This window comes from Alligator mississippiensis, chromosome 5, assembly GCF_030867095.1.
Source record: "Alligator mississippiensis isolate rAllMis1 chromosome 5, rAllMis1, whole genome shotgun sequence".
NCBI lineage: Eukaryota > Metazoa > Chordata > Crocodylia > Alligatoridae > Alligator > Alligator mississippiensis.
Genome location: NC_081828.1, coordinates 2,616,683 through 2,629,664, shown reverse-complemented (window position 1 = coordinate 2,629,664; position 12,982 = coordinate 2,616,683). Strand labels below are relative to the sequence as shown.

Genomic DNA, 12,982 nt, shown 5'->3' with positions numbered 1-12,982 from the left:
ACCTGCAAAGACACAAGAAAACTAGGAAGGGTCAGCAGCGGGCAGGGACAAATGAATAAACTGCAGGAGCTAAAAAGAAGTAGGTGGGGGCTCATACGTACCAGCTGCCCCTTGACAGAGGTCTACGAGCACGGGCTACCCCGGGGAAAGCAAAATCTAAACTGCAGCAGTTGGTCCTCAGTGGAGGAGGACTAAATCCTGGCCCCACTGAAGACAACGAGGGTTTTGGCTTTGACTTTATTTTGGCCAGGATTTTACCAGAAGCCTCTGCAGAGACTCTGGCTGTTATGCGTGTGAGCAAGGACTATCCATTTTGGGGGGTTTTGCCTCCTCTCATCAGTCAGCTTTGTGCTTCCTAGATGAGCTGTGGCGTTCAGAAATGTTCAGAGAGTTTTAAAAGAGTACATTTTAAAAGAACAGGAGATGTTTCCTAAGTGAAAGGCTGCTCTCCCTGACACAGGTCGGTCCTGCCTGATTTTCTGTCGGGAGGTTTCGGGAGGTTGAGGTCGAAGAGCCACGGCCAACAGACAACAGCTCTTTCTGGAGTTAACTCACACACGGAGGTTGTTCCAAAGCAAAGGAAGAAAGCCAGCCCGCAAGAGGATGCTTCACCTGTTCCTACAACGTTCACGCTCTCCCTGTCGGGTCAAGAAGGGGAGGTCCGAGCCGAACATTCAACATTTAGACTACCCCAAGGTGAAGCACGTTGTATTGTATTACGGCTTGTGAGCTGGAGTGACTGACTTAAAAACAGGCCAAGATCTTCACATTTAACTCATGATTTTGAGCAGCTTTGTTTTTTGGTCACCCAAATGGAGACGACTTAAACGAGCTTCTAAAAAGCAAACAACGAACAAAAATGGCATCCTCTTTCATATGGGGCAACCTCTTGTTTCAGTGAAAATAGATAATATATAAAGAAATAATGTTTTAGCAATGTTTGCCCTGCAGAAGTACAATTCTGGGAGAGGGAATGAGAAATAAGTCAGAAATAACAAGGGAATACTTCAAATTAAGCTCCACCATGCCATTTTTTCACAGTGCAATCGTTATTTATAGTCCAATTTATAGTCACCGCTCGTTTTTCACCTTATCATGCCCGATGCTCTCCTGGAAGGCGTCCCCTATCTCAGCTTCATTGCTGTACGCTGCAGCACAGTCAATGTGGCGATAACCTACGCCGAGCGCATACTTCACTGCCTCCTTCACCTGCAATCAGAAACAGAGATTAACCCAGCAAAGTTCACGAGACGGCAATGTCTGTCTTGTTTTCAAGAATGACCTTTTGTGGATCTACAAAGAAAAAGAAATCCTGTTAATTATAAATTCAGGCCTAGACCTGTAGTTTCAAACCTGTATTTGCAGAGACCCACTTTGAAGGTCATGAATCCTTCATAACTCTTTCCTCGCCTAGGTGTAAGAACCATGCAGGGCTAATACTGCTAGATGCACCAAGGGGATTAGGAAGAAAATAAGTCTTCCTTGTAGGCAGGAAGAAGTCACTGGTCAAAGATGTGACTTGCTGTCAAGGCATGATGCAGCTGCCCTATTCCCCTTGTGATCTAAGGTATGCCAGGAGGTGTTTGTGCTGCTCTAAAAGTACGATTCCTCCCAGTACTTCTACTGGGACACTCTTTCCAGCCTTCAGCAGCAGCAGACAGTGCCTGCAAAGCATGATCCATACCGTGCTAGGGGAGTTGCATTAAAAAACAAAACATCAGCATAAGGACTCTATCCACCTTGCTGTATTAGGATACTAGTCCTCTGCACATAGTAGCTTTTCCTATAGTTGTACTCACTTCCCATATTCCCACCTGCCCGACAATGAAGCTGCTATTGTAAGAAACAGTCTCTGTCCATAAGTGCTCTGGTGAAACACTGGCACACACCAGGGCACGCGTGCGCTCACCTGCCTGCCTCAGGTGAGCTGTGAGGCACGACACCAGAATTGGACAAGGTGGGACAGTGTCTTCTCCAAATTTTTCCAGCAGCTTTTGGTTAAGACAGAGATAAAAAATAGAATTACAAAGCCAATTATTCTAAAATAAGCAACAGACACATGCTGACACTGTCCGCTTCTTCCAGCGATAGAAAAAAAGGTAAGATCATATTTTGTAGAATTACAGACAATGAGGGTGGGAAGGGAGCTCAGGGGGTCACATCCAGTCCAACCCCTGCTCCAAGCAGGACCGGCCCCAAATATATCATCCCAGACAAGGCTTTGTCTACCCAGGGCTTCAAAACCTCCAAGGATGGAGACTGCACCACCTCTCTGGGGAACCTGTTCCAGTCAAACCACCTATTATCTTAACTGTCCAGTGGGGAGCAAGGCCTTGACTATACATCTCTATCCTGCCCTGAATGCCAGGTCTGTTTTACAGGTTTTTGGTTGTAGTTGTGCTGGTCTGAGGACATCAGCAGACAAGGTTCTTTGGGTAGATGTGATATCTTTTATTAGACCAACTGAATAACTGGAAAAAGTTCTTTGCAAGCTTTCAGCTTTTGCTACCCAGGAGAACGTTTACAATCTTTTCTCCAGTGCCTGATGAAGGGTGTTTGTGCCCGAAAGCTTGCAATTAAAGACATTGTTTTGCAAAAAATTCTTATTGGTCTAATAAAAGATGTCATCTTTACTACGAGTCCTGATTGCCTTTTGCAAGCTTTCAGGTGCAATCATCCCTCTTCAGACATAGGAAGTCTGCTGTTCTGAGACTCCAAGGAATGAAAGAAGCTGAAAGTGTGGCTGGATGTCAGCGCGAATGTAAATAGGTGGAAATTAGGAAAACAAAAAGATAGAGCAGGGAAGAGAGGGGCGTGGAAAGAGAAAAAAAAAAAGCCAAAGGTGAGTAAAGGAGAGTCTACAGTAGTCATTTTCCAAGGTTGAAAAGAGGCTGTCTTAGAAAAGGTAACTAGCTGGAAATTAGGAAGACAACGGGCAGTAAAGGAGGGGGAGTGGAAGAAAAGGGTACAAGGTCAGGTCTGGCAAGTTCCTGGTGAATCAGATATCAGGCAGGTTGTAACGTGTCATAAATCCAGGGTCTACATCGAGTCCATGATTTTTTTTGGATCCAGTAGATCTAGGACGTGAAGTTCGTAGGCTCATCTGCGAAAGGTGTTTTGTAAGTTCCCTTTGAGGGTTAGAACCGAGAGACCCACAAACACGAGAAACGCACAAACACGGGAACCCTGGCAGACGTATCATTTCCAACCACGGAGCCCCGACGGAAGAACTATTGGTTTCATCGAGTCCATCCTAAAACCACTCATCACCCACAGACCGAGCTGTATGCAAGACGCAGCAGATTTCCTGCAAAAATGCAAAAACATGAACCACCTTCCCAGCAATGCCCCCCTAGCCACCATGGATGGCACTAGCTTATACACCAACATCCCACACCAGGATGGCATCCAAGCCTGCCTCGCATATGTACAACGGCATGATTACAACTCGGAGTACAGCCCTACCCGCATCTACCCAACGACCTTGGTCTGGTTTAACAAGTGGCAAAGAAGGAGCCTCTAAAGTTAAGACAGGCTTTTGTAGCACTGACAGGGACACTGTTTCTGTGGATGGAGACATCACTTTAGCCTTGCCTTTTTAGATCAGGATTGACTGCTCATATAACCGACTTTGTACAGGACCGGGCACAACAGGGCCCTGATCTCAGCTGCGGAGTATCCCTGTACGAGAGAAAACAATTTCCACAGAGGAGACCGTGATGATTCAGGAAAAGACACACAGAGTTTCTTTCAACTCATCCATCAAAGCACCAGCATTTCACATGGCAAAGCTGGCCAAACAAGCAATACTAAGGGAAGATAACCGGTGGTCCAGTTTACCCTGCAGACCAGAATTAAAAGAAAAATGCAGCTGGGAGGAGAGGCTGTGACCCCCGTCAGATTTGTTTCAGCTGCTGGAAGAAAAAGCAAAGCCAGACACAGGATATTTTGACTAAAGCCTTTGGCACTTGGAGAGAAAAGCTGGAGGCTGAAGGCCAATTTCCCTGAGCCACAGTGACAAAGCACATTTCCAGCACGATGGCAAAAAGGTCTCCGTTCCTCTGTACAGGCAATGTGTACTTTCACTATGACGAAGAGTTTTCTGTAGAAGAGTTACTATAAACAGGCCAGTTATTGTGAAATCTCTCTCGAGGCCTGATAAAGCTACGTGCAATCTAATTATCCCCCCCCAAATCGACATTCATAGGAGTCATGGAACTGGAGCATCACTCTGAGGAGGACCCAGAAATCACCCTGTAGTCCAGGTCTTCAATCACCTGTATAGACTGATGGTCCAAAAACCCCTCCAAAATGTAGTTTGTTTCCTGTCCCCCTTTCCATGAGTCAGACAAGAAGGGTGGAAGGGAGCTCAGGAGTCGCATCCAGTCCAACCCCGGCTCAAGGCACGACCAGCCCCAGCTGCATCATCCCAGCCAGGGCTTTGGAGGTTTTTGAGGCCTGGCTTGACAAGGATGGAGACTCCCCCACCTCTCTAGATAGCCTGCTCCAGTGCTTCACCACCCTCCTCGTGAGAATTTTTTTCCTAATATCCAACCTCAACTTCCCTTGCTGCAGCCTGAGCCCATTGCTCCTTCTGTCATCTGCCCCCACGAGAACAGCCCAGCTCCGTCCTCTTTGCAGCCCCCCGGCAGGGAGGTGAAGGCTGGTATTCAATCCCCCTCGGTCTTCTCTTCTGCAGACTAAATCAGCCCAGTTCCCTCCGCCTCTTCTAAGTCCTGTCCCCCAGCCCCACAACCATTTTCATTGCCCTTCACGGGACTCTCTCCAATGTGTCCACATCCTTTCTGTCGTGGGGGCCACAGCTGGACACAGGACTCCAGATGTGGCCTCCCCAGTGCAGAATAGAGGGGAAGGATCACTTTCCTTGACCCGCTGGCAACGCTCCTACCCATGCAGCCCAGGATGCCGGTCACCTTCTTGGCACCACGGGCACGCTGCTGGCTCCTGCCCAGCTTCTTGTCCCCTGTCCCCCCTGCTGCAATAGCTTCTATTAAGACGGAAGGACAGAAAGCAGGAAGGTCATTCTCAATAATTGCTAATCAGGATTTAAGGCAGGACCGAATTATGCCAGTTATATGAGGCTGGTCTGATTGTGACATTTTAAGAGCCCTGACAGCCAGGCCTCAGCTTTCAGCAAGCAGTGCCTAAGGACGCGATACTGTAAGCATGACTCTGCAAGACAGCCCGACACTGGGGTGTAGTCTCTTGACAGCGTGCTTACGTTTCCAGGGCCGATAAATCAGGATTGGTCATTTAGCCGTGTGTAAATCGGCAGGGCATTTGCATGTGTTCCCTATTCTGCCACCAGACGCAGTCCAGCTGGAGACAATGGGTCTTTGTTCCATTCAAAAAACAAGTTTCTGAGAGTTAGGAAGGTTTCCAGGTCTGCTCAAGAGGGTTTTTAAAGCATGCAAGAGACGTTTCTAACCAATAAACTAACGGTAACTGAGAAAAGAAGAGTATTTGTATTAACAGGGTGCTTTCTGCTGTCTGCCCGCACTGGTGTAAAGTAAATGCATGAATGCATGCAATGAAAGGAAAGCTGTTTAACAGAACGAGCAGCAGCGTGGTCAGAGTAACAGGCATGCCAAAAAACCGGTTTGACAGGAGTAGCGAGACAGTCGAATGCCTCGCAGCTCGGAGCTGTCTGCGGCTATCAAGGAAGCCAGAGCTTAGGGATCCTGCAGAGCTTTCCAAACCAAGCCTGCTCGCGCCACGGCTGTTAAGCCCATGTTGCAAGGCAGGGTCAAGCGAGACCAAGCGGTCAAGTGCTGTGTCCAAGGCAATGGTTCTCAACCATTGTAGCCCAGGCACCTCTCCATCGCTTCTTGGAAGTAGCAGGACCCCAGTTGGGAGCTGCAGAGGTGGGCTCCAGCGAGTGGGTGCCAGGTGAGGGTTGCACGTGCAGGACTTCACCCTAGTGTGCCCTTTTCCCATCATCGGCTCCCTCCCTACCTGGTCTGGACCCGTGGGGGCAAATATGATCCCTGGACACCCAGCTCAATGGCTTCCTTCTTGGCACAAGGACTGGGCACTGAGGCACCCTTGGCAGGATCTCACCGCACGGCACCCTGGTTGAGAATCACTGGCCAAGATCACCGACAGTCAACAGCAGATCTGGGAACAGGGCCTAGAAGTCCCAGCTTGTTACAGGGCCCATTATTAGACATGCCATCTCTCTTCAGAAACCGAGGGATTTATATCCTCCCAAACGTAGCAGCATTGAGGCATCTAAATCGCCTCTTCTGCATTCCTCCAAGTCAGGCAACTTTTGCCAGGTCTGAATACATTCAGGCCAGCAGGGCCGGATGAACTTCATCCCACGGTACTGAAGGAAATGGCAGAGGAGATCTCGGGGTGCTTTGCAATGATCTTCACATAGGCATGGGAGATGGGACGGGGACCAGAGGACTGGAAAAAGGACCAACGTAGTGCCCCTCTTTAAAAAAAGGCAAAAAAAAAAAGACCTGGGGAAGTGCAGGACAGTTAGCCTCACCTCCATACCTGGGAAGCTACCAAAGCATTTCCATAAGGAAGGACATTTAAGCGTCTGGAGGAGGAAAGGCTGATCACAACCAGCCAGCAATGACTTATGAAGAACAAATGGTATCAAACACACGATCCCCTTCTTGGACAAGGTGACTGCTTGGCTGGATGATGGAAACGCTGTGGATATCGTGTATCTGGACTTCAGCAAGGCTTTAGACAAGGTCCCGCGTGCCCTTCTCATGAACAAATTGGAGAAATGTGGGCTGGACAAAACTATTACAAGGTGGAGAGATAACTGGCTCAACAGGTGCAAGCAAAGGGTAATTATCCACGGGTCCGTGTCAGAAGGGCAGGAGGGTTCAAGTGGAGCCCCACAGGAGTCTGTCCCGGGCCCGGGGCGGTTCAGCATGTTTAATAACAATTCAGACGCTAGTGCAGAGAGCTTCTCGAGCACATTTGTAGACGACATGAAACTGGGAAGGGTTGTGGACACACTGGAGGATGCGAGTGCAATTCAGAGGATCTTGACAGCCCTCCCGAGGTCCCTTCCAACCCCCATTTTCTATGATTTTCTACGATTCTAGATCGGTAAACCAGGCTGCAGCCAATGGTGTGAAGCTCGCTGCAGACAAATGCAAGGTGCTGCCCCTCGAGAGGAATGATCAAGAGCATGAATATAAAGTGGAGGACACTTGGCTGGATGGCAGCTCTGTGGGCAAGGATTTGGGAGTCTTGGCAGATCACAGACCACGAGCCTGCAGTGCAATGCAGCTGCACAAAAAGGCAAACGTGGTTTTGGGCTGCATCCATAAAAGCGCTGGCTAAAAGACATCGGAGGTGACAGTGCCTCGCTATCCAGCACCGGTTAAACCTCATATGGATGCCATGTGCAGTTCTGGGATCTGCATTTTAAGAAGGACGTGAAGAAGTGAGAAGGGGTCCAGAGATGGCAACAAAGATGATAAAGGGCTTGGAAAGCAAGTCATACGAGAGGAGGCTGAAGGAGCTGGGCACGTTCAGCTTGTGGAAAAGGTGCTTACGAAGGGACACAATAATCAGTCTCCAAATACGTGATGGGTTGCCATAAAGGAAAGAGAAAGCGCCTCTTCTCTCAAAATACAGATTTGCCTCTTGCCCCAGTAGGATTTAATTCAAATCCTTCGTTCTGTCACGTGTAACATGCCCAGGTGCCTCCCCGCATGCCTAAAACATTCGGTTTGCAGAAAGGCTTGGTCTAAGGATACCAGGTTATAAAGGGACAGTGATGGAGGTGCCCGATTCCTATCATCCATCCTCTGCAGAAATCTAGACAGGTAGAGTTGGCTGACTTACTGCAACTATCCACAAAGCTGCCCCTTATTAGGATCATTATAACTTCTTCTGGTTATCCGAGTTTTGACAAGGTGGCATTTCCAAAACCAGAAACCCTTTCTATGGGTTTGAAGGCCTATCACAAGGTGCACAGAAAACCAGCCCACCCCAACTATTCATTTCTACCTCCGTCTTCCCAAATGTGGTCTCTCGTTTTGGTCCCGTGTAGGTCACCCCTTCCCTGTAAGTCCCTCTTCAGGAACGCACCCCTCCACTGCGGGCTGGACAACGCTGCAATTTGAACGTTTTGCCAAGTTCAAAGTTTAAGAAACAATGTAATTTAAAATAATCATTTTGTAAGTCTTTCTTCCAGTGTTTTCAGATTGTGCTGATTTTTTTTTTTAATTATGGGGTTTATTTTCTGCAAGCTTTGATTCCTGTCAGTTTGCCACCAGGAGTGTGCACTTTTCTGGCCCTCTGTGACCAAAGTAACCCCCAAATCAAGCCACGAGTGATCTTGTAGCACTATCCTGAGCCCCTGGATCAGATGTGCAACATTCAGACCTCATCATCTGTGCAGAAGCCTTCATATCCGCAGATCAGAGGAAAAGAAAGAAGGCAAGCAACAAAGGATCAGTGCTGCCCAAGCTCTTATATTAAAATCTATTCCATTCTTAATGATAAATGTCCTGGCTGAACAGACCCATCTCTTTGATCTCATTCTCGCTGCATTTCCATAAAACGATGCATGATGCTCTGCTCCATTCAGAAATCACATTATCTTGTTCCTATGGTAAAATCATCAAATGCCAATTTTTCTACCTATGCTTGCCTGTGAGTGTAGGAAAAGGAACATTTTTTTTTTTTTTGCATGTTGATGGGAGAATTTTTAAACCAAACTGGAAAAGAATAGAGCAGCTTAGGAAGAATAATATAATAGAGCAGTGCTAGTGAGGTGCTATACCAGAAATCACACTCATCTGGGCTGAACTATGATTCATCTACAGAAAAGCAGGCGGCTTGTACAAGAAGAGAGATAAGTTCCAGGTCAGAGACAGCCAAGAAAACAATATTCACAGACTGACAGCAAGAAAACAGATAAGAGTTTCCTAATGCTTTAGGAGTTATTAAAAATCTTTTCCCCTGATAGGACTGCGTGTAAGTGTAGGCACACAGGAGCACACGAGTGCAAGTCTTTGAAGGATTAGGGTCCACCTCAGTCAAATTCCAGCTTTTCTGCAGGTGAGCTGCACAAAACAATGCTCTAGGGTCGTTAAAAAAAGTCATGCCACCTTAGTCTTATTCAATGTTAAAGTCATTCAGGGATGGTTGAGCTTGAAAGGAAACTGAACTCTGGCTGGCAGCCCTTAAAGGACATCCAGTATCCTTCAGGGACAGAACAGAACAACTCTCCTTCTCTCAAACACGTTGAAACTAAAAGAAGTAAAGAGCACAAGATACTTCCAGCGTCCTCCGAAACCTGTGACCCACACAGGCAACTCAGCTGAGAACAGTGCACGTCTCCAGTTATATGTGCAGTGTGCTCCCGGAGCCGGGCCCTGCTAGTTTAGACACACACCTTGATCAGCCTTGTCCTCTTGAAGAGAGAGCTCAGGCACCGTCTCCCTACCACCATGACTCTTCTATGATTAAATGCAATCCAAGATTAGTATCCCATGCTGCATTATATTTCACCGGTTTTTGGAGAGCAATTAAACTAGCCATGCTGATTTCTCATCTTGATACTAGCAATTAAACTATCCGTAAGCATGAACACGCTGATGTCTATCGTGATACTATGGCCCCTGTCAATCACACCAATCCAGCAATAGCATTTCCAGAACACCCGGTGGAAGGGAGCGGGCATCCTAATGAGTCCTAATGACTTTGATGGGACTCTGCAGGCAGTTATGCTTGTGGATCCCATCAGCTCCACCTAAAACTGCAGCCAATAAGTGCCATCCCAATGGAAGAGAGCTAAGCTAGACAGATAAGCAGACCTTTTCCAAGGTATTTTGTGGGGCAGGGTCCACATCACTGTGCACGCAGGCTTGCTGTTTCAAAGTGTGTACACAAAGGACACACAGGCATAATTACGCTTCTAATTCCATTAACAGTTATTCAATATATAACACAGACGGACGACTGGACAGACACGTTATCTGCTCCTCAGGTTTGGAAAAAGTCACGCCTTGCACGTACACAACCTGTTTCGTACCCACCGTCAGGCCCATCTATTAAATTCATGTCGGGGAAGGAAGTAACCCCAGCAAACAGCAGCTTTTTTTTGCTTTATGTTTTTGGTTGTTTTTAAGTGAGAGCGCCTATCTTCTCATGGGACTTTTGAAAGGCAGACTTAGCTTTCATATGATACCTTCCCAAACTTAGCTTTCACCTTATTTCTGCTTCCATTCCTCCCTTGGTATGCAGTCACATTAACCATTTGGAGAAGGAGCCTGACAAGAAGTTGGCTCTGAAGAGATTCAGTGGGGTTTTTTCAATTTGTCTTTCCAGATTTGTATGGGAGAAGAGCACAGTATGTCAGCTTGGGAAGGAGTTTGCACTTGTCCTGTCAAAAAATTGGATGCCTGCAAATCTATCATGCTTGCTTTTACAACAGTGTGATGGTTACACAACAGCAGCAACCTCTCAAATCTGTACTTACAGTGGAGCCATACCATGGTCCAGGTCCCCTGAGAGGCAATTAAAATGTGACAACAATTAGCAGTACTGCTGCAGTGCTATAGACCCCGCCAAGCGAGAGGGCCCACTACACTAGGCCAGTGGTTTTCAACCTTTTTTAATTTGGGGCCCCCTATAAAGATCTGAATGGCGATGCAGACCCCTTTGGAAATTGTGAATGGAGGTGCAGACCCCTTTGAACTGTAAGTGTGGGTTTGGGTATTCCCACACTTTTGATTGATCATAGTCATCTTTCGTGGTCCTCTTAGTCTGCAAACCCCCAGGGGTCCGCGCACCACGGGCTGAAAACCACCGTGCCGGGCATTATACAGACTCACTAGAAGAGAGCTCCTGCCCGGAAGAACGTACAGTTAGCTAGACAAGATGAACCAATATTGAGGTGTGTGGCAGAAGTGTTATTATCCTAATTTCACAGATGGGGAACTGACACAGCTGCGTGCCAAAGTTCACATCGGGAGTCAACAGCAGTGCAGAGCAATGATCCCAGACCCGAGTATAGCGCCTAACCACCATAACCGCTCTTCCAAGATCTGCTGCACTGAGCTGTAAGCAAGTTCCTCTGAAGTCAGTGCCAACTTTTACAGTGAAGTCAATGTGAATTAATCAAATATTGGAGTGCTTTGCTAAATCGGGATGGACTGCTGAATTAGCATCAAGTCCCCAATCCCACAAATGCACACGCACATCCTCAGCTACACGTAAGTATTCCTACCGACTTCAGCGTGTCTTTGTCCTTGCATAAAGGTAAATATAGGCGTATATGAGAGTAACCAGGGCCCAAAATCCGTGCGTTTTGTATCACCAAAGCATTCATCAAAATAAGGGGGGGAGAGAAGTGAGCTTCATGCGCACACATGGAAATAATAATGTGGATGAACAGGAAGCTTGCTGCTTACCTGGCCAAGTTCACTCTTCCAGGTGCCCAGTCCTACAAGGGGCAATTTCTGCCCAGTGTGAAGAACAACGTAGTCTTTTCCAGGAGACATTTTTACTTTCTGCAAAGATTAAAACCATCAATATAACTAGCAAGATGCAACAATTTGCCTTTTCCACACAACCCCCCCATGAAGGTCCTGATTCTGATCGCTTTATACTAAGCATAGCTCTGCTGTTGCCCGTGTAGGTGTGCACCGATGATTGTAGGGAGATCAAAACGTGTCCCATGTCTAGGGAAGAACTTTTTTATTTTTTCCCTCCTCCTTGATTCACAGCTTTAAAACTTCAACTTTCAGCTTCCTCAGAGCTTAGAAAGCACACGAAGCAGAGGTCTAGAGTTACACGCTGAATACACACGCTCAGGTGAACGCAGATCCCGTAACGCTCCAGAAATTAGCCGGAAGAAAAGAACAAGCCCAAATAAGTGGAAGGGGTTTATATGGTCAGACTTAAACACAAAGAGCGTCCACAGGCCAAATAATAAACCAGGAAAAATCTAGTATTTTTGGCTATTCAGAAAAAAACAGAAAAAGAAGAAAAAAGCATGCAATCACATTGTAGTCCTTCCCCTCCATCTGTGTGTTGCCAGCAGCTCAGGTGCAAAGCTAAAATGACTGCTGCCGTCCAGAAGGGATAATGTGCAGTATTTTACACAAACAACTCGTGATGGCTGGACTTTGGGGACCAGGAATGGATAAAGAGAGGCCCTCTCGCATCGGGCTTTTCAGTCTCCCCATCTCACACCTTGGAAGGAAACTCTGGAAGCACGGGAACCGATTACGGGTGTGATGAATTTTATGCAGGGTACAACTGTGCAAACCCAAGCATCTGCTGAAGAAATCAGGCAGCTGGAGAGTCAGCTATGCTTTGCAAGCAGAAAGCATGCACCAATATAAAACTCAGCTGGGCCCAGCAGAGATGCTCCATCTTTCACTGCCATGCACAACAGCCATTCACAAATCATGTTTTATCCATTTTATACCAACCTTGCACAAATATCTTTGGTCAGTGCCTTGAGGGATCTAGTACTGAAACCTGCAATGTGTATCACATTCCCTCCTGTCCATACAGAGGAAGTGCAAAATGCTACCAGATCAGTCTGCAAGTGTTTTTATACTCACAAAGCCTGGCAGGGGACAGGGCAGCGGAAAGAAGACATGTCACAGCGATGGGATTTAGAAAAGCTCATCTCAAAGGCAAAGCTTGACAAATAAGGGGAAAATGTGTAGTAAGTGTGTAGTGTGGGACAATGGAAAATACCATGCAAAGTGGAACTGAAAACGCAACAGTTCTTCATGACATTGCCATCCTTTTGGGGGTCAAAAGTACCTTTTTTCCTCTGTCCTTTCTGCTTGTCTAGTCACTGTCAGAGGTTCAATCAGAAACGGACACAGTCCCTTGAAAGCTGAGCAAACCTGTCCACTCCCAGTCCCATCCAAAACAGAACGGCAACCGAGATTGTGTTGGAAAAGTGTTTGGTGATAGACAAGGGATAGACAAGGTAGCCGTGTTGGTCTGAGCA

At 47.0% G+C, this 12,982-nt stretch overlaps 1 protein-coding gene across 2 annotated transcripts in view; it reads right to left on the bottom strand.

The window, feature by feature from the left end:
* Positions 1–12,982, bottom strand: part of AKR1A1 (aldo-keto reductase family 1 member A1) — a 29,990-nt gene that overhangs the window by 15,077 nt on the left and 1,931 nt on the right. For both annotated transcript variants that reach the window (XM_006268031.4, XM_019489675.2), the window contains exons 2-3: positions 11,421–11,519; positions 1,090–1,209 (exon numbers count right to left, since the gene is read on the bottom strand). In XM_006268031.4, the coding sequence (XP_006268093.1) occupies positions 1,090–1,209; positions 11,421–11,510 (210 nt within the window). In that variant the 5' untranslated portion in view covers positions 11,511–11,519. The remainder of the gene's footprint in view (positions 1–1,089; positions 1,210–11,420; positions 11,520–12,982) is intronic.